The sequence below is a fragment of the Epinephelus fuscoguttatus genome, linkage group LG16 (assembly GCF_011397635.1).
Source record: "Epinephelus fuscoguttatus linkage group LG16, E.fuscoguttatus.final_Chr_v1".
Taxonomy (NCBI): Eukaryota; Metazoa; Chordata; class Actinopteri; order Perciformes; family Serranidae; genus Epinephelus; species Epinephelus fuscoguttatus.
In genome coordinates this window covers 41,622,558-41,647,547 of record NC_064767.1, presented here as the reverse complement: position 1 = coordinate 41,647,547, position 24,990 = coordinate 41,622,558, and the positions used below count along the sequence as shown (strand labels likewise).

Here is a 24,990-nt window from a genome sequence, read left to right as displayed (position 1 = left end):
TGTGTTGCTGGCTTGGCCTCTGACAAGAGTGTGTTGCTTTGCAGCGGTTTGTGCTTCAGCTCAGGGGTCATGTATGTTACTGTGCTACTGGGTTAGCAGCGAAGGAGTTTGTAGCTGTGCGGAAGCTTGTTCTTTGGTTCTGTGTGTTTTTATCCATGACTCTCTCTGAAGTGGCTCCAAACACCATACGTGTAGGTTATCAGAGGATCTTCTATTTCTGGTCTGGTAAAGGCATTACTAACTATCTTGCAGCAAGCTACCTTAGCGTAGCATAGAATGTTCTGGTTTGGGGGTGGGACGGGCAGACAGCTGTTGTCTGTTCCGTCCTGTGAGGCTGCCTTGTTGAGTGCAGTGATACTGAGCATATAAAATCAAACACAGTTTAAGCAGCATATTTGATTTTCCAAATGTATGAGGACAATTCAACATATCGTTTGGTTCGTAATGCGTACTGAACAGTTCAATGGGAATCCATGTATTGTTACACTCCTAGTGTTTTATCCTGTTGGTAGGGATGCCCCGATCTGATATTCGGATCGCTATCAGCCGCCGATATTAGCAAAAAATGTGCATTGGCATCGGATCGGACTGCATGGAAAAATGCCGATCCAAGAACTCCGATCCAGTTTTTGGGATTGGAGTCCGATCCAGGTTTTCTGGCCAGCCCAGCGCTCCGCGATTCAAGCAGTCCATTCCAGTGATCCGCTCCAGCACTTACTATCAATCCACCAGGCCAGCATGCAGACACACAGGAAACAGCAGCACCAGGCTGGCACTGACACTACTAAAATAACTGAAAAGGAAAGGCTGCATTGTTTGTTAAATGTCAACAATGTCTTGTGGTGTTAATCTATTTTTTATTTATTAGGGGGCCAAAGCACAAGTGTGTGGAGTCTTGCTGCTATTTTAATTTCAATGCTATTTTAATTTCAATGTTAGACATTTTAAAGATTTCTTGTGTTGATTTATTTTCTATTTATTAAGGGGCCAAAGCAGCCAAAGCAAACCAGCTACATTTTTTATTTAATGTTAATGTTCAAGTTGGAAGGTTGTTTATTTAACCCTGTTAACAATAAACAGGTCAGTTTCTCATACCAGCTGTTGTGGATCATCCTAACTAACCCGATTAAGTTGTTCTTGTTAGAGTAATATCGCTTGATCAAACCTTTTCTAACATGACTGACAACAAAATAAGTGAATATGTATAATACGCGCTTGGATCGGATCGGTATCGGCCAAAACTCAAGGCTGTAATATTGGTATCGGATCGGAAGTGAAAAAGCTGGATCGGGACATCCCTACCTGTTGGTGAGTTAGTTGTGGGTTATTAATAATTGTTAACTTTATAACATAACAATTATTGTTGTGTTATAAAGTTAACAATCACTTAGGGTACACAGCTTGCCCTAACTTAAGTGCCCTTCCAGCAAACACCATAAAGTATTTTGCTGCCTGTTGAGGAGCTGCAATAACTGTTTTATCTACACACCAGTATGGCAGTATATGAAAAATTCATATGGTTCAGGAAATTACAACCAGTATACAGGAGGAGAGGACCGATGATCTGTCAAAGCAAATCTACGATCTCAAGGTGAGTCTAGAAATGACTCAAAAGGAGTTTGATGATTTTAAAAACTCATCGAAAATTTGGTCCAAGAACTGTAATGAAACCAGGACAGATTTAGACACAATTTACAAAAGTTTGATCTCAATCTCAGACAAAACAGACTATCTGGATGGTCAGTCAAGACGCCATAATATTGTCGTTGATGGCATCAAAGAGTCTGAGAAAGAAAAGGTGTCTGAATCTGAAGAAAAGGTGAGAAAGCTACTCAGTGAAAAACTACATCTGGATCATTTGAAAATTGAGATGGACTGGGCTCATAGGACTGGGAAGCCAATGGCATCATTGGAAAAGCCCCGACCCATTGTGATCAGATTTCTGCGGTTGCAGGACAAACTTGCTGTTCTGGGTAAAGCTAAAAACTTGAAAGGCTCAGGCATCTTCATCAATGAGGACTTCCCTGAAGCTGTCCGGTAAAGAAGGAAAGAACTACTCCCAGCTATGAAGGCAGCCCATGAGAGAGGTGACATTGCATATTTGAGATATGACAAACTTATTGTTCATCCACCCACCCAAAACCCACCACAACAAAGCAAGGCCAATGCTCAGAGTTTGGCTCATTAGTCTTCATCATTTGGCATTTGTATTGTATCTTGATGACATAATCACACATTTACAGCACATTATTCTCTACACACACTATGGACTACAACAAATCTGATTTTGAAGGCCAGACCTTTGAGCCTTTTGATCCTTCAACAACTGATGATTACAATTTTGATGTTGACCCTGACCTGAATTGTTTTTCATCATTTGATGTTTCTAACCTTTGTAGTTTTTATAATGAAATTAAGTTTAATGACTTATGTGTTTCTTTGCCTCCTAATATATTTTCTACTTTTCATCTGAATATTAGAAGTCTTTCCAGCAACAATGACAAATTCATTCATTATTTATCCTCACTCACTCATGATTTTTCTGTTATTGCTTTATCAGAAACATGGCTAACAGAAAACACCAGAGAAATTTTTAAATTACCTATATACAATTCAGTTCATCACATAAGGGAGAATCGACCTGGTGGTGAAGTATCCCTGTTTATTCATGGTGACTATGAATTTAAAATTAGGGATGATCTCTCTCTTAAGTCCGATAGGGCTGAGGTGGAATCTGTTTTTGTAGAGCTCTCTGGTGTCTCTGGTGGAAAGAACGTTATTGTTGGTGTTGTTTATCGCCCACCTGACTCTGTCATCAAAGAGTTTAATGAAAGTCTGTCCAGTTCTCTTGACCGGATAAGCAATGAGGATAAAATCTGTGACATCTTAGGGGACTTCCATATAAACCTTTTAAAAAATAAATCAGATAGCCCCACTGGGGATTTTCTCAATATTCTTTATTCTAGCTATTTTCTCCCTATTATCTACAAATCCACTCGAGTTAAAGAAAATTCTGCAACTTTGATTGATAACATCTTAACAAACTCTTTCAGTGAAGGAATGAAATCAGGGGTTTTGTATTCAGACTCAGATAATTTTCCCATATTCCAGTTTAATCAAGGTGAATAAAGCTAAATATACCCAGAAAATAATGAACAAAAGAATTATGAGTAAGTCAAATATTTCTAAATTTAAAGATATGCTTGCCAGTATTTCATCGGATGATGTATATGAGCAAAATAATGCTGATTATGCATATCAAAATTTTATGGAAGTTGTGAGCTGCAGTTTCAACAAATGTTTTCAGAAAACAGGAGTTGTGCCAGATGATTTAAAAGTTGCTAAAGTTATTCCTTTGTTTAAAGTAGGTGATCCATGTTGTTTTAATAATTATAGACCCATATCAATTTTGCCATGTTTTTCAAAAATATTAGAAAAAATTGTACACAAAAGGATTCTGTTTCATCTAGATTGGAATTCAATTCTCTACAAACACCAGTATGGTTTCCGTAAAAATCATTCCACTTATATGGCTCTGCTTCACCTGGTTGATAAAGTTACCTCTGCATTTGAAAATAAGGAATTTACTTGTAGTATTTTCAAAGACCTTTCAAAAGCTTTTGATACAGTCAACCATGATATTTTATTGGAAAAGTTGTATAAATATGGTTTTCATGGTACTACGTATAAATGGATAAAAAATTATTTCTCAAATATAAGACAGTTTGTTTGTGTTAAAGGTTGCTATTCCAACAAAGCCAATCTTCTCTGTGGGGTTCCACAGGGGTCCATTCTTGGACCACTGGACCGTTATTCCTTATTTATATTAATGATTTATCAAATGTTTCAAATAGTCTTTCTCCAATAATGTTTGCAGATGACACAAACCTAGTTCTCTCTCATTCAAATTTCAATTCAATGATTAACAATGTTAATATTGGCTTAGCTGCTTATGCTACATGGTTCAGATTAAATAAACTATCTTTGAATATAAAAAAGTCCAACTTTATGATTTTCAGTGGGAAAAAAATCATATCCTAAGGAGTTATCTAAAATTAAAATTGAGTCTGTTGAGTTGTCCCAGGTGTTAACCACAAGATTCTTGGGAATTATTGTTGATGAGAAATTGAATTGGAGAGAACAAACTGACTGGGTCACCAGAAAAATAAATAACTCTATTGGTATAATAAGGCGCGTTAGTCATCTGGTTACAACAAGCTGTCTCCTTACTCTTTATTACAGTTTAATTTATCCCTATCTTTCATATTGTAATACAGTTTGGGCTGCTACTACTACTACTGCTCTCCACAAAATTCTGGTTCTCCAGAAACATTTTGTTAGGATTGCAACTCGATCACAGTCTCACATCTCATCTGCTCCTCTATTTCAGAAACTCCAGATTCTTACTGTTTATGATATTAATATTTTTCAAATATGTGTTTTTGTTCAGTTCAGGGAAGGGAATATTCCTGAGCAGTTTAAGACTTACTTTAAATCAAATTCACAGATTCACTCTTACTCAACCCGCCACTCCTCAGATCTTCATCCTCCTAAATTTCTCACTCGTAGAGGTCAATTTTCGATAAGATTTAGGGGCACAAAATTATGGAATGTTTTTTTTCCACCTGGTAAAAAAAATCTTCCTCTTTAAAATGTTACAAAAGATGTTTAAAAGACCATTTAACTGCTGTATTGTAACTATTTTCCCTAATGTATTATTGTTCATGTATCTGGGTCTTATTTTACTTTATTTATTTCATTTGTTTGTTTTTGTGTCACTCACATGTACCATTATTGTTTGCTCATGAGTACATTCAAAACACTCATACACACACACACACACACACACACACACACACATCACATGTATTTATTTTGATTTTTATTATTTTTATGACTATATATATTTTTTATATTTAGTTTGCCATCATCATTTTTTGTATGTTAATTTTGTGCTTTACATAACATTGACATTTCTCCTGTTTTAGCTTCTCTGCACTGGTTCCCTGTAAAATCCAGAATTGAATTTAAAATCCTACTGTTAACTTATAAAGCTCTAAATGGTCAAGCTCCGTCATATCTTAGAGAGCTCATAGTGCCATATTATCCCACCAGAACACTGCGCTCTGAGAACGCAGGGTTACTTGTGGTCCCTAAAGTCTCCAAAAGTAGATCAGGAGCCAGAGCCTTCAGCTATCAGGCTCCTCTCCTGTGGAATCATCTTCCTGTTACGGTCCGGGAGGCAGACACCGTCTCCACATTTAAGACTAGACTTAAGACTTTCCTCTTTGATAAAGCTTATAGTTAGGGCTGGCTCAGGCTTGCCTTGTACCAGCCCTTAGTTAGGCTGACTTAACCCTAGTGTGTGTGTCTCTCTCTCTCTCTCTCTCTCTCTCTCTCATTGTGTCATACGGATTACTGTTAATTTATTATGCTGATCTGTTCTGTACGACATCTATTGCATGTCTGTCTGTCCTGGAAGAGGGATCCCTCTCAGTTGCTCTTCCTGAGGTTTCTACCGTTTTTTTCCCCCGTTAAAGGGTTTTTTTGGGGGAGTTTTTCCTTATTCGCTGCGAGGGTCATAAGGACAGAGGGATGTCGTGTGCTGTAAAGCCCTGTGAGGCAAATTGTGATTTGTGATATTGGGCTTTATAAATAAAATTGATTGATTGAAATTTTAAAATTTAGGTGGAGGCTTCAAATAAGCCTACTGGATTTTTCACCTCTTCCTGCACCATGTACTATTTATCTGTTACTCTTGTGTATTTTTAAACTGTGCAAAAAAAACTAAACTAAACTAAACTAAAACTAAGGATGAACTGGTATACCGCCCGGTGCTAGTTCACAGTTTTAACCTTTTTCTTTGCTTTTTTTAAGATGTGGGTTGAAAAAACAGAACTGATTCTGCCTCACATTGTCACATCATCCATCTGCATCATCCATCAAACTGTGAAGCATGCACAGAGCGCCTCGGCCAGTTTAGCTCTGATTGACTACAGGCAGGAGTAATGGGACTCACAATCACATTAGCTGGGTGTGTTAAGTGCAACACATACCGCCACCATACGCTGTGCGTCAAAACGCCCGCCTCCATTATATTCTATGAACAAACCCACACCGGCGCCGGTGTTCTGACGATTTCTGCTGCTTTGTCTAAAATTGCTACCGCTGCATAAACCGATGGGTCTGTCTATCGATTCACGCTACTCTATCAAAAAATGCTACTTTATGGTTTTCTATCTGTATATACAATAAAGGCATACAATAAGTGAATAAGTGTTTTCTTTTCTCATTTGTCTAATGTACAAAAAGTGTCATGAAATTAATATTTCACGGGTAGTGTATTTTGATGGATGAAATACTTGGCATCAAATAATGCTCCCACTAATCAATGCATTCATGTAAGACTACTAATTACCTCCCTGACACTGTAGGATTAATGGCAGCATATTTAGACATACCATTTTAACATTTTTAATCAATATTTCAGGGGTAGCATATTTTGATAGTCCAATACCACCCTATCAAATAATGCTCCCACTACTCAATGCATTTATGTAAAACTACGAATCACCTCACTGCCACTGTAGGATTAATGGCAGCAAATCACATGCTAACTTAACTTCTTAAATAGGCCAAAAGCGCAAAGAAAATGGATTTTGAGGATGTTACTCACCGTTAACAACAGCGTGGACTGACGAGTAGCAAAAATTTATGGAGGTGGAAACGAAACTTGGAAAATCGGCTCTGTGCGTGCGCAGAACCACAAAGCAGCACTTTGACAAGTAGGGGAAATCGACAGAACACCGGCCGACACGCCGCACCGCTCTGCTTCAGCCCACTGCTCTATTTCCAGCTTGGCCGGCACTGCGAGAAAAGCCTTTCATGTCTCGGCTGCCGTAGTTTCATTTGCAGCTTTTCAAAGGCCAAGCCGCGCCGGCGGCACTGTGTGTTGCACTTTAGTGCGACTAACTTGTATACCTGTATTTCAAAAAGTTCTGTTTTAGACTAACTACCACAATGAATTAGGGATGCAAATTATAGATTAATTCATTAATCGATAGTTGTTTCATCTTATCGATCGATGATCAATTAATTGATAAACAGCGATTTTCCTGAGAAGCTGAATTTCCGTCTCAATCAATAGGCTCTATCTACATTAAAAGCTATATCTTCCTTATGATATACAGAAAAAATGCAAATCATATTCCTTAATCAAAGATTTATTTTGGGATATACTTGGGATACACTTGAGGGCAGGCAACATCATTTTGGTATCATATCAAGGATATTCCGAACAGTAAATATCAAAATATTATGCAGGCTACTTAACATGAAAATAAATTGGGCATTCTCTCATCTGTGACATGGGAAACATTAAGTAAGGGATAATGTATAGTGAGCCGGTGACTGTTGAAAAATAACTTCCAACTCCCTGAAGGGAGTTATTTTTCAACTGTCACAGGCTCACTATACATTATCCCACTTAGAACATGGCTTACTACTAAAACATTCAGTGATGTGACACAAAATAATGACTAAAGCATGTTTTATTGATTCAAAATTAGCAAAAAGAAATGTGTCTGTACATGGCAACGGCAGCCTAATGATAATATTGAATTCACCCTTCGCTAAGGCCCGTCCCCCTTAGTTATTGTTGCTAAGTCTGACAAACTTTCGGTTTCGGAGCTAGACTGGCATGGCGCTCCCACTGTCGCTAACTGCACTCCATGGAGAAATACTCTCAAATTTCTACACATGCATTTGAAGGATATATTCAGGATATCAGACTGACACAGCAACAAAATCAACGTAACACAGTGTGTGCAGATGAACAGTGTTTAGCGTCACCCCCATGCCGTTCCCAGCACAGACACACAGCTGGTTGAATATCAGCAAAGATTAATTGTTTGGATCCCTACAATGAATCAATATCTCTAATGTCATGGAAACATACTGACAGAGATGCCGATTTGCACTGGACTAATTTTATCACATAACCTATGAATTTGCCCAAAAAATGTAGGAACGTTGCGATGGATTTTTTACTTAAAAAGTTATGGACATGGCAGATTTGCACGGGATTAAGATCACAGAAGGCACCAGTAATTATCACAAAGTACAAGAGGTCCGTAGGAAATACTAGCTCTGTGTGAGTAGGGCTAAAGAAGGAGCTGCTTTGAGCATTTGGCACTATTGTTGTTAAAATACTATTGTGTCTACAAAAGAAACTCTATTATTACTCTTTGTTATATAACAACTGAAGGCAAGTCATTCACAGCACACATCATGTTTTAGAAGCTCTTGGATATTAAAAATCATGTAGTGAGCATAGACAAAGCATAATTTGGAGAAGTGTTAACAAGACAAATTTCCATCTTTGAAAATTGTGAGAGGTTTAATTCAGTTTGTTATTCTGACTGAGTTCTTCTTCTGAAAATTAAGAGTAAACAGCCATATGCACTGTAAAAGCAACTAGATTCATTGACATGCACCAGTTGCTCTTCCCCTAGCACACAGCTTTCTGCCTGTTGACAGGTTAAGTAAACAAGAACATGGAGAACTCACTGCAAAATAAACTGAGCATGAGGTTGCTGTGAAGCATGAGCATGTCCAACACACAGACAGGCTGTAGGCTGTAGGCTGACTGACTGATTGACTGACCGGTCAGGAAACACATCTACTGTACCTGTAACCACATAATGATCAAAATTAACAGTACAAGTGCTCTTCCAAAACGCTTTCAGACTGTGACTCGAGAGGTGTTTTGCTGACTAATTTGTTAAAAAAAAAAACTGCCCCTGTGCTTTTGCTTAAATCTTAAAAAGTTCTGCTTTGAAATTAGTTATATTACATGCAGTGCCAAGGCTTCAGACATGTGTCTTGAATTCAAGTTTTCTGTGAGGTACGGATCAGGGCTGGTCTTGTGACATCACTGATGATGCCCACAGCCACTGACCAGTTGACAAATTGTTGTTTCTAACTAAAAGCAAATCAAATCTTGCCTCTACATCATTTTCCTAGTTACACAAGCATTCATTGTCCTCTGTCTGATTAAACTGTCACTTTGTAGTTTTAGAACACTAATATTTCCCCTCCTGCCATTATTGTATTATGATACAGCTATTTACCAAAGGACTGACACACATTTGATGCATTACTTTTTCATTTTACAATTGACAGTTATTATTCCCAAGTCTTTAGTGGAACAAGCTACAGTATTTCACAGATCACATGGTTGAGCTCATCTGTAATATTTATCTGTCTGTTTTACCCTCTTTGACAACAAAGTAGTTTTGTGTGTGCTGTCCCCCAAAATGATCCCCTTCTGCAAACCAATTTGCTGAAAAGCTTCAATGCTTCATGAAGCTTCATCTCACATCACTATTTAAAAAATATGCAAAGCAATAAATGAACAAAGCCAAGAAATGCAGATGAAGTGCTGGACCTAGTTTTTTACTGAGCTGGAATAATATTAGCTACAGCCACAGTGATTGGAATATTACTACACTGACCAGTCAGTTCCTCTGATGCATCACATCAATTGTTCTCTGTACTGGTTTATATAAAATAAGTGTGTTGTACAGTGGCGTAAGGTGGTTAGGACGGGCTCCAGTGCACACTGTTGTGATGGGCCCAAATGCACACTAGTTACTAGTTATAGGCGCACACACACACACACTACTGGCAACTATACAAAATCTAAAGGAATATAATTTAAGGAGCTTTGCGACTTTTCCCTCCTGTTTGTTTCTCTCTTGTCCTTTCTTACTGCCGCTTTTCTGTTTAAAAGGCATTACTGCTTGCTGGGTTTGCAGATATGCTCAGCTTGCCTAAACTAATTTACGATATCATATCGTCTTGTCACATGATAAAATAGAGACTTGACATTAGTCGACATCAACATATATGTTACCCAACAATCACCACTGCATATCTGTATATGACAAAAATATCAAGAGATTAAAAAATTATTCATATATAAATATATGTGTGTATATATATATATATATATATATGTGTGTGTGTATATATATATATATATATATATAGAAAGTCACTGACTATTTTATCCAATCTATATACACTTGTGTGTGTGTGTGTGTGTGTGTGTGTGTGTGTGTGTGTGTGTGTGTGTACACGTGTGTGTGTGGGTAGATTGTAGTCAAATGTTTATGTTTGCCTTGTTCAACTTTGCTGTTCTTGTGTTTAACTGTTATGCGAGCAACAGTCAAATTCAAATTCCTTATGTCAAATTCTTTGTATATGTCCACATACTTGACCAATAAAATTGATTCTGATCATGATTAACACCAGTAAAGCCTATCATACTCATTATGGAAATTCATTAGTATTAATAATAAAAGTATTCAAAATGAATAGTGTGTAGAAGTATGTCCTTCTCCAACCTTTAATCTTGACCGTAGGGGAGTTGGGTCCAGCGGACTGCTTCCTCCATCCCCTCCAGTTTTGACAGAGGCTCTCGGCCTCTGAAATGAAGGAGCACAGAGAGTCTTCCTCGAACCGGTCCGAGTCTTCGAAGGAGAACCTCTCCCCATCCTCCCACTCGGCGAACATCAGTTCCATTACATCCACTTTTTAAATGCCTTGAAGTCCAGGGGACTGCAACTTGGGGCCACGGCCTTTCTACAGTCTAAAAATCAAGGGGAAACTCTGCGGACAGAGTCCAACACTCGGGGAGAATCAAGACTCAAGACTGGGGGAGGGGAGGCCACTAGTAACCAAAACACAGCTGAGAGGCTTACCGCTGGGCCCTCACATACAGCTACATAATACTAGCTGACAATGCGGTGGGTTCCTTTAAATAGCCTGTTGCAACATATATATACACGGCAAAACTACATTTAAAAAGTATCTTTACGTCGCTTCTCCCATATTTAGAGCTGGTCACTCAGGCTATATATTCAAATTAAACTATTAGTCATTTAGATCGATGAAATAATTCACTCCATGCTGCCTGGCTGAAAGTTGGCTCTCTTTTAACAGAAGGCCCTGTCTCTATTTGAGTGTACTATTGTCGACTGCTGCCGCTGAGAGGACAAACGAGCCAAAAGTATGGTTACTGTCTAGCAGAACTAGGAGTTTTCAATGCAAAGCTGAAAATGCAAAGCCCACTATGAGGCTAAGTACGATAATACACCATATGGAGTTACAACAACGCTGGCAAGAGGCTCGCAATGTGATATAATCTTTAAGAAGTCATCAAGTTGTTTTCCTTCATCCCGGCGTCCTCGTCTTCTCTGCCAATCAACTGGACTACAATGGATATCTGAGCCATCAATTGTAACGTTAACTGTTACAACAGTCCCGAAAGTGCTCGATCACTTTCATCGCAAAATATTTTAAACGAGTCGATGTCCAAAAACATACGTTACGTTAGCGTTGGTATTGCCAAGTGTCTTGTTTGTTCTGTATTTAGTGTGTTAGTTAAATGTAGTCATGTTGGATTGCTAATGCAAGTAACATTTAGCAACGTTAGCTGAAAGGCTAATTACGCAAATAACTACATAGTGAGTTAACACAAACAGCTGTCATCTGCTGCCGACGACTATATTGAGGTTAAATTTGGTTTTGAACCCAACGACAGGTTTGTTCACATTCCTTCTGTTTCGGTACAACTACCTTTCATTAGCTAACGTTATATGTATTAGCACTAGCAAGCTAACCCCCCAAACGGCTAACTTCAGCTAGCTTGAATAACTTAGCTGTTTGTTTACATTTACTATTGATGATTTACATTTATCGTTCTGTAAGGACTAACGTTACATGCTTATTTCGACCGCACCTTTTCAGGACTTTTGCATTTTCCTACGTTACATACGGTTTACATCTCGAAAATACCCCCCCCCCCCCCTCCTAGCTCAATGTTTTCCTTTCTTTGTATTAGTTTAAGAGCCTCCTCTCTCGGTAAGGCTGGTATATTCCTCAGTCAGCTCTGGTGCAGAAATCCCGGTGAGTCCTTCAGATAAGTTAGGGTTCCTCCCGACTGACACCGGTTGTGCTGGCGTCTTATAATCGTCTCTGCCTCCAAATGACAACGGGATTCCCAGATGATTTCTCGTATCCCTTTCGTCCAGGCTCTGTTAGTGTGGATCAGTCTGCCTGCCGGGGGAAGATGGCTCACCGCTCTAGCAGCTCCTCCACCATCAGCTGATCACAGCTTCCGGCTGCCAACTCTACGCAGGCAGTAGCTCAATTCGAATGGGAAAGAGTGCCGTCAGGTGAGGTGTCAACAAATCGAATATACTCAAGTATAGTGCCATGTAGAGCTCACTGACAGTTGAAATATGATACCGGGCGTTTAGATTCTTGACTCTTCATTACTCCATAAATAACTGGTAATCCCCGAACGTGACCTCAACAGCCTCTGGCCACTTTACCAGGGGCACACTGCATGAACGTGTCCTGTTGTTGTAATTATGGTGAGTATGGACCATAATTATTTCAGCAGTGGTGAAAGAACTTTGTAAATCCTTAACTAAATTAAAAGTAGCAATAACATACTGTAATCAGTAGGGGCAAGCGGAGATATTAGGTTCGTTCCAGATGAGCCAGTCCTGCGCAGATTCGATCACCGGCGATCGGCGCACAATACATGCCGGTTAGTTTTGTGCCCGACTTCAGCCCGACTTGCTCTGACGTATTACAAAAGTGGACGGCGATAAAACCGCGAGAGCGAGGCGCTGCAGTTGGGCCCAATTCCAATCCGGCCCCTAAAGACTCAAGCCCTGAACCCTCACTGACTTAACTGACGTCAGCTGTAAGTGATTGAGTGTGAGAGTCTGAAAGGGCTCCGGATGCGACAAATAGGAATGGGGAATGGGACAGCACTTATCCCCCTCTCTACAAAATGTTGTTAACATTGGCAGCTCTGGGCGTGATCATTTATCGGTTATTGTCAGCTTATACCATGGTCTGGGTGAATACTCAATTCTGATTGGCTGCAGGGTGTCCGTTAAAAGGTGTTATCCACCTTATTTTCAAACACGGAAGTAAATAGTGATCAACTTCCGTTTTTTGTGCTTGACTTCCGGTCAGCCGCTTTCCCCCATGCGTTCCCTTACCGGAGCTAACGGTGCAAGCTAATTTTTTTTCAGTTTTCAGTTGTTTATGTTAGTCAATCAGTTAGTTAGTTAGTCTGTGTATTTTGTATAGATAACTGTGCCCACGTTTCCGTTATAACGGAAATTTATTCCCTCTAAACGCGAATAAATCGCACGTCAATCATAAACTATGAACCAAAAAAGCACAATCTATCCCGAGTGAGACAAACTGCTTGATCCCCGTCTCCAGTGTACCAGCAGAGAACCTGCAGAACCGAATCAGTGAAAAAACACACCGGGCTACACAGCCTCTCTACCTGAGCAGCTGAAGCTGCGGCTCGCACCCGCGACACACAGACATACAGACGGTAACTGTGAGAAATAAATATGTGAGGTGTACGCTGCTTTTCTATCTTTTTTTCCCTTTTCTTTCTTCCTGTCGGCGACATACACTCCTAACACAGGACGGGTTGTTTTTATTGACTGAGTTGATCATTAAGCCATAGTGATGCGCGGATCGGCTCTGATAGCACCTGAATCAGCATGTACGTATCAACCATCCAGTTACAACATGATTGAGCTAGCAAAGCAGTTTTGTGTTGCTATGTGTGGTATTTATTCAGTTTTGGGAAATGACAATGTCTAGAAAGCATCAGTGGCTGCAGCTGACAGGCACAGCTAACGTTAACACTAGCAGCAAAGCTAACATCGGGATCGTCATCCGTTAAAAGCCTCCCGTTGTCGGACACGACATGAAACTACTCCAGTTAGCTCAATCATGTTGTAACTAAGACATCTGCTGGAGAAAATATTTTTTTCACGGGCCACTTTGTGAGTTTAGTGAGTTATTACAGACACGGCTAACGGCTAACAGCTAACAGTTAGCCCAGCTAATCTACGATAACTATGTTATTAATTACACACAGAGAAAATACTAATGTTTTTTCAGTCATTGTGTTTATAGACTTTACAAACATCAGATTAATCTAAACGGTGATATAGTGACGTGAAAAATGTGATATATACATATATATAGCTAAACTCAGCAAGGTAAACAACAAGGCGATTCCCATTTACACAGTGGTAAGAGTGCTGGACCGGAAGTGTCGCACAAAAAAACGGAAGCTGGCTGCGTTCTGTTTTGCCTCCATGTTTCCGTGAAAAATAAGCCCTGCGTTCCAATACCCATACTACCATACTATTTAGTATGCCAGAAAAAGAATTAGTGTGTCCCAATACATAGTATGTCAGATGCAGTATGCCAAAAGTACCAGGATGTTCTACTACATCCGGTCATATTTTGCAGTATGCATGTCAGCATGCTTCTTTGGCCATTCTGACCCACAATCCTTTGCGCAGCGGAAGTTACATCATACTGACTGAGCTGCGTGTACAACCAACGCCCACACTTCCTTTCATACATGGTTTATTTAATTTGAGATTCTAAGACACTACATATTAGGACTGCAATGATCTGATTATATACTGTCACATATCATACGGTTTTGCAAGAACACGGTTACAACATTCAACTTTATTGTGATTATAGTATAATCAATGTTAGGGTTCAACTATGACTACCAGTAAAGGCAGTGGTGTAAGTGTGGTATAAATAATGAATGAATGAATATGACTAAATATGAATACACTATGGGCCAGGTGTGAGCAGTATAGACTAGTAAATATATAAATACTAAAAGTCAAACACATATTAAGTAATGTAGTAAGAATGTGGAAATGTGTTACACTACAAATAAAAGTAATGTGAATGTAAGGCTGCTTCACGTGCAGACAGAATATAGTGCCAGCAGCTGCATAGCTGTGAATATATTTAACAACAAATATCTGCCAGCAACAGAGAGCTGTGTGTGAAGGGGGTTAATATGCCTACTGTTGACTAGTTCAATAGACAGGTCACTAATAATAGGCTTGGAACTGTTTACGTGAACACGTCAGTTTATTAGAAACAACAACATACATTACGACATAACAGCAACAGAGCTCTCTGGCACCTCCGACAGTATGCACGACTCTGGCGAGGTTGACGAGAGGAGATTTGCTGCATCTCCGAAGTACAACAACACAAAATATTCAAATGTGGCGCTATGGACGGCAGCGGAAGTGAGCAAGAGGGTCGGAGTTCAGGGAGCGATGTGATGGCGGATGTAGTGTGTCCCAGTAGCATGCATACTGCATGCATACTGCATACTACACTACATACTTTTTAAGGGCAGCTGCAGTACATACTAAAAGTGTATAGTAGAAGTATGCGATTTGGAACGCAGGGAAGGTATTACGCTAGGGCCACACCGCCCGCGGAAGCGCCGCGAATAGCCTCGAAGCGCCGAGAAGAGAAGGCAGTTTCCTTTCGGCACCCATGTTAACCGACTGTGTCGTCCACACTGGCCGCGCCGCGCCGGGAAGCTCCGCGGCAGGCTCACGATTTGCAGCGATCAGTTCGGCGTCTGGTCTATTTTCTGCGCGAGCCGCGAGCGAATCTGACAAGCCAGGCAGTGAAAAACAAGAGCTGGGAGCAGAATCGCTTTTCGACGGTGTGGAGAAATGCGCGTCTGATGTGAACGGAGGTGCTCCGGCGCGCGAGAATTTCGGTGCGCTGCGCTTCCGCGGGCAGTGTGGCCCTGGCGTTATAGGACAGCTAAAAAGACGTTCCGGTCAAATTGCCTGATGACAGGTTCTAAATTATTGCGCTGGCTCAACTGCTAGTTTGTAACCATAGCAACGAGACTCAGAGCAAAGGCAACGGATTACAACGGGCATCATGAGTGATTTTATCGTTTCATTTAATTTATTTGGTGAATTTGATAAATTTGATGACTGGGATGCAGAAGAAGAGAGAATGAAAAGAAAAGTGAGAAACGGCACAAGGAGGTGACACCGGAAGAATTAAATAATTTAGAAGATGAGACACCTGGAAACTCGTCAGATCATGACTGTCACGGGACATCGGTGTGAGAGCAGCCTGCAGGCTTATTGGGCTCCGTCAGCGCAGGAGAGACGAGACTGGAGCAACATCTTGTCGTCTCCAAATGTCCCAACAAGCAGTGCTCAATCTGTCAATCTCCGTCCTTCATATGCCACTATGATGGACATACCCATATCACTTTGGTAATGTAACATTTAATTTTAAATAAACAATCCTTAATTTGTTAATGTGTTTATGTGATTTAATCTCGACTACTATATGCTTATGAATTATTTGTTATTGAACGATTTTGACTACTATTTGGATGTTGATTATTTGAAACAAATTTTCTTGGACCTATAAATGAACGCCAATGAATCATGAAAGTTTTTTGTTTTTTGTTGGGTTTTTTTGCACATCATCCTCTGACCACCAGAGTCTGTAACACACAAGTGGTAAGAAGTGCACTGGCTTTCTGAAATAATCATCTTCTGAATAATAACGTTTAGCCATCATCTCACTTCCCTTCACTGATCAGAGTCGCTATGCTTTCTACGCTGCGGCCACAGCGGGTTTCCATGGCAACGCCGGTCAGCTACAGAGGTTAAATAGTCCGTTCAGCTGTGGCTTGTGAAAAATTCTTGATTTTAACTGTAAAACACATTAAAGCACAAATAATTGATTTAATATTCATTTCTTTGGTAAGTGACCATGGTATAAGCGGGATAATGCCCTTCGAGGTGTCCATTATCAGAAATGAATGGACGACGCGGAGGCGTGAACCGTTTACGCCTCCGCGTCGTCCATTCATTTCTGATAATGGACACCTCGTCGGGCATTATCCCTTACATATTCCACACACAAAGAATATATATCTATAGATAGATGATCTATATTCTATATATTCTATAGACCTATCTATGTTGACTTTTACACACACACACACACACACACACACACACACGCATATATATATAGAGAGAGAGAGAGACAGATATTCTTTGTGTGTGGAATATAACCACTGGTATTCCTCTGACTTCATGTGTGTTTATGTACCATCTTAAATCCTTGTTAATGTAATGTTTCATTGTTTATCTATCTGTTTTTTCGCTCTCCTTCCATAACGTTACCATTTGCATATCTGCCGACCGTGTTTTCGTTTTTTTTAATAACACTTCCGGTGTTCCGAGGGCAACCCCTGTATTTGACGTCACAACGCTATGAACTGTGGGTAATTTCCTTACCGTAAGTCCGCATCGATGCTGACCTACGGTAAGGGGGCATAAAGGGCGGACTCACTGATTCTCTGACTATAATATACATCAAAACATTAAAAAAAATTGACAACAAACTTAAAGGGCCAGTGTGTAATATTTGGCATGGTTTATTGTCAATCTGAATCTGAATCTGAATCTTCTACCCATTAATATGTTTATACAAGTGTATGATCGCTATAAAATAAAATTCGTTTGGTTTTCGTAGCCTTATAGTTATGCTTTTATATATATATAGAGAGAGAGAGAGAGAGAGAATGCGTTTCGCGTGTATAAATGAACCAACGAAGACAGCGGAAGGAAGGAAGAAGGAGGAGGAAACAGCAGAGAGTGTTAGTAGTTCGTCGACAGAGAGTAGTGAAAAGTTTTTTTAGTTATAAAGTTTGCGAATGAACCACACTTACCACGCAACAGGAGAGAATGAACCCGAACCGCCATCTGCAAGGAAAAGAAGATGCAACTTCACTCCTTGTGATGCACTCTCTGCGGCGCTTTTCCTCCTGGTGATATATCTCCCCAACGATGGTAGCAGTAGCACTGAATCCCATTCTGTGCATTCAGCCTCTCTTCTCGCCCGCTCAGCATCAAACACGTGGAGTTCCTCATCTGTATGCTCCGGCTCAAACAGGTATGGCTCTGGGTCTGTGTCCGCTACAAGAAACTCTTCAAAATTGCGTTCAAAGTCGTCCATTGCAGCGACTATAGTCCGGAGATATCGCTAGGCTAAATAAACAATCTGTTTACCAGCCACGCTGTCAGTCAGTGTACGGGCTGGAGATTGAGCAGAGAGGGGAGGGGGTCCCCACTCGGTATGGAAAACAAGTGTTTGTGTAAAATTATGAAGTGTGTCTGTTACGCTAGAAGAGTCAGAGTTTGGGACGGAGTCTTTTACCCCCTGGAGTGTTACCGGAGTTTCTGGAGTGCTCAAATAAATGGGCCTTTTCCCCAAACGCTCCTCTGGTCTCCTGCTCATGAGGGATTCATTACAATATCGTAACATGGCTTAGATTTCTAAATAAACATACAACTCGTCGCTAGATAGACCTACTCCTGAAAAACTTGTGCGCAAGGCTTTTTGTCCCTGTGAGGCCACCGTCATTTACCCGACAGGAGGGGTGAGCGAGTGAGCCCTGCAATCTAGAATTTGGCCACTGATGTCACTGTTTTCAACCCATTTTACACACCAGCCCTTTAAGGACTTGTGTGACCAAAAAAATCTTTAATTATGAAATACTTAAAGCTATAGATTCACTAAAAGATAATAAATCTCCCGGAAACGACGGCATTACTGGCGAATTCTACAAAAGCTTCAAGGATGCCCTTACCCCGTTTCTTGCATGTACTTTTGAAGAATCAATCACCAAAGGCAAACTCCCACCTTCTATGCAGCAAGGACTTATAAAATTAATACCCAAACCAAATAAAGACAAAATGAATAGAGAAAACTGGAGGCCAATAACCTTATTAAACAATGATGCTAAGATATTTGCCTCCATCTTTGTGCAGAGACTAAAGGTGGGACTGGGAGAAATTATTGATGAGGAACAATCTGGGTTTATGGCAGGTAGAAGTATAATTAATAATGTAAGATTAATACTGGACTTAATAGATTACAATGAATACATAAACGAGGACAGTATTGTTTTGTTTGTTGACTTTTACAAAGCATTTGATACAGTAAACCACCAATTCATAGTAAAAACACTCAATACCTTTGGATTTGGAGAACGATTTATCGATATCATTGGAACTTTATACAAGGGATGCAACAGCTCAGTAAAACTACAACATGGAACCTCTCCTAGATTCAATATTGACAGAGGAATAAAACAGGGCTGTCCTCTAAGCCCGTACCTGTTCCTCCTTGTTGGCTACACAAGCTAAAATGACAAACTTTCACAATGTCAATATGTGGAATGCAATTCCAAATTATCTATTTAATAAATTAGGAGGAATTCATTTTTTACTCAAGTGCAATTTTAAAATTGACAAAATACCAATTAAGTTATCAAACTTCCATAAACAGGCGTTGCTTTCCTGGGGGCAGATCTACAAACACGGCTTCTCGCCAACCAGCTGCTACATCTGGAACAACCAACACATACAGCACAGAAACAAAACAATATTTTACAAATCTTGGTTTGATCAGGGGATATTATGGGTTAATCAGTTAATTGATGAACAAGGACAAATCTTATCTTACAATCAATTTATCAATAAATACCATCTCACAGTCTCACAAACAGAATACACTACAGTTTCCAATACAATACCAATGGAAATTTTACAGCTCCTGAAAGGTTCCCAGTTCCATCCTCTTACACAGAAAAATGATACCAAACTATTCATCCATAACATAGATAGAACAACTAAAATCTGCTCAAATAAATTTATCAGGAATCTCATTCAACCCTCAAATCAACCGGCAGCCAACTCTTACTGGAATTCACTGTATGGGGAAATAAACTGGAGAAGGGCGTGGCTGGTTGGCGAGAAGCTGCTCATTCACAACAAAGTCAAAGAAATATCATACAAAATCTGTCATAATTTATATCCGGCAAAAAAAACCCTGGAGAGATTTAAATTAAACATAGACTATAACTGTGATTTTTGCCAAACAGAACCAGAAACCATTATCCACCTCTTTTATCAGTGCTCATACAGTAAAAACCTCTGGACTCATATACAAAACCTAATCCATAACAAAACCGGACACAGGATCGGCCTCCAGGAAAGCCACATCCTCTTTCACTTTGAAAACCCCTCCATACCTCACAACCTTTCCCTCTTGTTACAGACTATCATCATGGTGGGCAAATTTCACATTCACAAAACAAAATGGGCAAAGAAAAAACCAAATGGAAAATACTTTGAAAATGAACTCAAACAATACTTTAATACAATAACAACATCATCAAACAACAAAGCCATAAAAATATCAGACTTGTTTATCAAATACTTAAAATTCCATGATTTAATATAAAATGTGTTTATATTATTTAATTTCACCCTCTTATGCTCACAATATGGATGAATATGGTTTGTTACTTTATATATATGTTTGTAATACTGCCTTTGCATGACTCTTTGTGTTTACACTATAATTTGATTAAGGTGATGTTTGCATTTTGTGTTATTTCCTATGATCACTTTCAGTTAACACTCTGTATAACCTCCTTGTGTTGATTAAATTAAAAAAAAAGTTAAAAAAAAAAATTCTCTGACTTGACGATTTGACAATGGGACAGCCCTCACACACTCACGCACTTCACATGAACGCGCTCTAAGTCAGTGAGTCTGTAAGGGATCGGATTGGAATTGGGCCTGCGAGATATGAGACGGCCTTAAAGATGGCGGACCCCGAACGACTTCCATTTCAAGTAAGGAGTCAGGAGTTAGCAGTATTAAATAAGAGACTTGGGTTACTTGGGTTAAAGCTGCGATAAGTCAACGTCGCCGCCATATTGGATGTGGCAAGGCTGCACTGTAAACTTATTTTTTTTCAATGCTTTATTGAAAACGTACAAAAATAAACAAATGTGGCAACTTTCATTTTACATACATTGCAACAGTATAAAGAGATTGCCAAGGGAACATCAACCTAGCATTAGTGCAAATCATCTCAAAGTAACACACACGTTAGGTGCTTCAATATAATAGATTCAGAGCAGATTGAAGAAAAATTAAAATAAACATATCAATAAAATAAATATTATTAATAGAATACACTATTATAACAAGACAAATAATCATTGATTTCACAAGGGGGAATTCAGATCAATTTCATCTATCCAATTCAGTAGTGAAATTTTTCAAAATATCCTATAATTTTTGTGCTTTTATTCCTTTTAGGAGTTTTAAAGATTTCATGTACATTTTAAATTCATTCATGAAGACAATAAATTTGGGGGATGATTTCAGTACTCTATTCTTGTGGATAAAAAATTTTGCTAGACATATAATTACATTACAACAGAGTTCATCATTTTTGTTTTGCAAGATCATACCAAACGTTATATCATCTCTAGAGATAGAAGCTAAAAACAATGAGATTTTTTGTTTGATCCATTTGTGAATATTAAGTCAGAATGTTTGTATTATACCACATGAGAGAAATATATGGTCCGTAGTTTCAGTGTCATTTTCACAAAGTGTGCATATATTGTCATCGATATTAAAACATAGTCTAAGTAATTCTTTAGAGGGATAAATGTTGTTCATAATTTTGAAGCGTGTTTCTTTCATTATGGGGTGTAAAGGAAATGTTAGGTACATTGTTCTCAGTTTATCAATTGATTTTTTATCAAATTTGTGTAGGATGTCATTTTTGTTTTGTCTGCCGGGGAATAATTTTTCAGTAAAGCAGTTTCTTATAAAGTAATTGCTACATTTTTTGTCCAGGATTAAAATCCCCTGTATTGACAGTGGGGCCAGTTATGGCATTATAGGTTGGTGTGCCAATATATTTTTCGTTAGAAATAAGAATTCCTGAGGAAGTGCTTTGTGTAAATTAATAAAGTCTGATTTTGAAGGGTTGAATTTATGTTTAGTGCAAAATTGTTGATAATCCAAGAGATTACCACTGGCATCCATTAAGTCAACTATAGACCATATATTTCTCTCATACCAATCCTAATAAAATAAAGATTTATTTCGGCACAATACATATCTTTTATTCCAAAGCATAGTGGTGTGGGGTGAAAAATTATGCATATATAACATTTTCCAATATAATAGAATTTGTTTGTGGAACACTGATAATGATATAGGTAGTGTATCGATATTGAAGTCCACCATAAGAAGACATTTCAATCCTCCAATCTTATTGAATAGGGAATTTGGAATACAGTACCAGAATGAGTTGCTATGTTGGATCCAAGATTTCAGCCAATTAATTTTTAAGGTTCCATTAAGGCAATCAAAGTCAATAACTTTTAGGCCACCATCCTTAATTTTTTTAACCATATTGCGTTTTTTCATATAGTGTGGATTAGATTAATTTGGTTAATAGATTTTATCAGTTTATTTGGAATGGCATTAGAGTAGGCTGGGTAAATACACCTCGACAGACATTCCATCTTGGTTAGGTAAATTCAGCCGAGTGTTGAAAGGTCTCTTTGGAGCCATAAATTTAATTTGGCTTTACTCTCTTTTATTTTGTTTTCTACATTCAAGGACTGACTTTGGTTTTGGTATTTTGTAAGGTAAACTCCTAGGTATTTGATTTCTGACTTGATAGGGATATTGCAGATGTCTTTTAGTGGTGTATCATGAATTGCAAATAGTTCATATTTGTTTAAGTTCAAAGTTAACCCTGAAGCTTTGGAGAAATTTTTAATTTTTGCAATAGTTATTGAAATTTGATGTCTGTCTTTTAGGAATATTGTTGTGCCATCTGCTAGTTGGCTGATGACAATATCGGTACCTAATACATTTAAATTCTTAATGTCATTACAGTTTTTAATGTAAATTGCTAACATTTCTGTGAGTAATATAAATAAATATGGTGAAATGGGGCAACCTTGTGGAATTCCTACATTAACACTGAAGCTGGGGGTGGTGCCATGAGGTAGTATGACACAGCTGCTGATATTCTGATATAATCCACCAACTAAATTCCTAAATTTGATTCCAAAACCTAATTGTTAAAGAACTTGGAAGATAAATGGGTGCTCTACGGAGTCAAGCGCTTTATAGAAATCTAAAAAGAAAAGAAAACCATCATCTTCAATTTGGTTTCTATATTCAATAATGTCCATTACCAGCCTTATATTATTGTGGATTGATCTTCCTTTTAAGAAACCAGACTGTGTTTCTGCAATAATTGAAATCCCTGTCTGAAGACGACTGGTGAAAATGTAGGTCAGTAGTTTAGAATCAGAATTTCTAAGAGTAATAGGCCTTCTGTTTTCAATAAATCTGGGGTCTTTGCCAGGTTTAGGAATTGAGATGATAAGCCCATGTCTCATTGTGGATGGAAGTATACAAGTTTCAAATATTTCCAGAAAAAACTTGATGTAGCAGTTCTTTTATATCTTCCCAGAAATGTCTATAAAAATCTCCTGTGAGGCCGTCTGAGCCAGGTGCCTTGTTAAGAGAGAGGCGGCCAATTACTCTGTCCAGTTCAGCAATTGTTATTTGATTATCACATGTTTGTTTGAAGCTATCTTCAACTTTGGGAATATGTTTTTCTATATCCCTTAAAAATGTATGGCAGTCTTCATTAGAAAATTTAGAACTGTAAAGCTTTTTATATAATTTAAGGATTTCTGAGGAGATTAATTTTGGATCTGTGGTTTCTATATTATCAACTTTCAAGGAACTGATGTTATTTTTCCTTTGTCTTCTTTTTTCAAGACCGCAAAAATATGCTGAGTTTTTTTCCCCCTCCTCTATCCATTTAGCTCTAGATCTAATAAAGGTCCCTTGTGCTCTCTGAATATACATTTCATCCAATTTAGGTTGAAGATTTAGTATTTTCTTATTATTGTCTTCAGTAGGGTTGAGTTTATTGCAGTAATCCTTTAACTGTTTGATGATGTCTAGTTCCTTTTTCTCGAAATCTTTTTTAATTTTTTTTACTGAATGAAATAGTGAATTGGCGTATTTTATATTTTAGAAATTCACATTTTTTGAAGGTGTTGTTAATTCTTCCGAGTTTATAATTTCTGTAATTAGTGATTTAATCTTTTGACAGTAATAATTATTCTTAATTAGACTAGAGTTAATCTTCCAATATTTGTTTGAATAAGTTCTCCTGTTGTTAGGCTTCACATACAGATAGATAACATTGTGATCAGTCAGTGGAGCGGCAGAGACATCAGGGCTGAGGTCATAACATAGCAAGTGGTTTGCAATTAACCAGTGGTCAATTCTGGATTTATAATTGGAGTTGGACCATGAGAATTTAATTATTTCTAGATTTAAATGTCTCCAAGCATCAGTTAGGCTTTGGTCATTGCAAAAGTTAGTAGTTTCTGCTTCCGGTGTTGTGTCCCTACTGGTTTCCAATTTAACTGGTTTCCTTACCGAACAGCCGCAGATGTGCTGCGCCTCCGTCAGCAGATTCGTCACAAATTCACAAACATACACAACATATTACTGGCGATTTTAAAGTCGCAGCCCACATCTACCACAGCGAATATGCTTCTGTAAGTGAGCACTACGTACCAGCGACATTAAAAAAAGAAAGGAAAAAAAACATGATATACACAAATTTGCTTCAAGCTGGACTCGCTATCACGTCAACAAAAGACAATATAACACTAACCGCACGTCTACCTGTGTGAGCCACTGAGACGCACAGAATGCATGGCTTTCCTCGGGTATTAGTAAGTTACGTCAGCATCCAGGTAACATTTTGATTTGGGCTGACCTGAGACAACTGGTTACCCTCGGCTTGCCTTGAAAATATCCAAGCATATTTATCAGTGTTTCTTGTTCCTTTTCCACGAGTCTACAAACATATTCAGTGCCACATTACAGTCTGTACAACACTGCACACTATGACAAAGCCTGTCATGTTTAAAAAGTGACGATCTAACTCGGAAAATGCTCTCCAAATATGCTAAATAATATGTAAATAAAAACCAAGCACTTATAGCCACTGGATCATTAGAGGTGAAAAGCAAGGACTGACATTTAGTTTTTTGTGTACTTGCACTTTTTAAAAACCTAATTTGAGTGTTACATCAGTATGTTTTAATTTAAGTAGGATATTATGCTTCGC

The 24,990-nt window shown here is 38.6% G+C and overlaps 1 protein-coding gene across 1 annotated transcript in view; it reads right to left on the bottom strand.

The window, feature by feature from the left end:
- zswim8 (zinc finger, SWIM-type containing 8) overlaps positions 1-12,177 on the bottom strand; it is a 130,853-nt gene extending 118,676 nt beyond the window's left edge. The window contains exon 1 of the mRNA XM_049601153.1: positions 10,410-12,177. Within this exon, the coding sequence (XP_049457110.1) occupies positions 10,410-10,587 (178 nt within the window). The 5' untranslated portion in view covers positions 10,588-12,177. The remainder of the gene's footprint in view (positions 1-10,409) is intronic.
- Between the last annotated feature and the right edge of the window lie 12,813 nt (positions 12,178-24,990).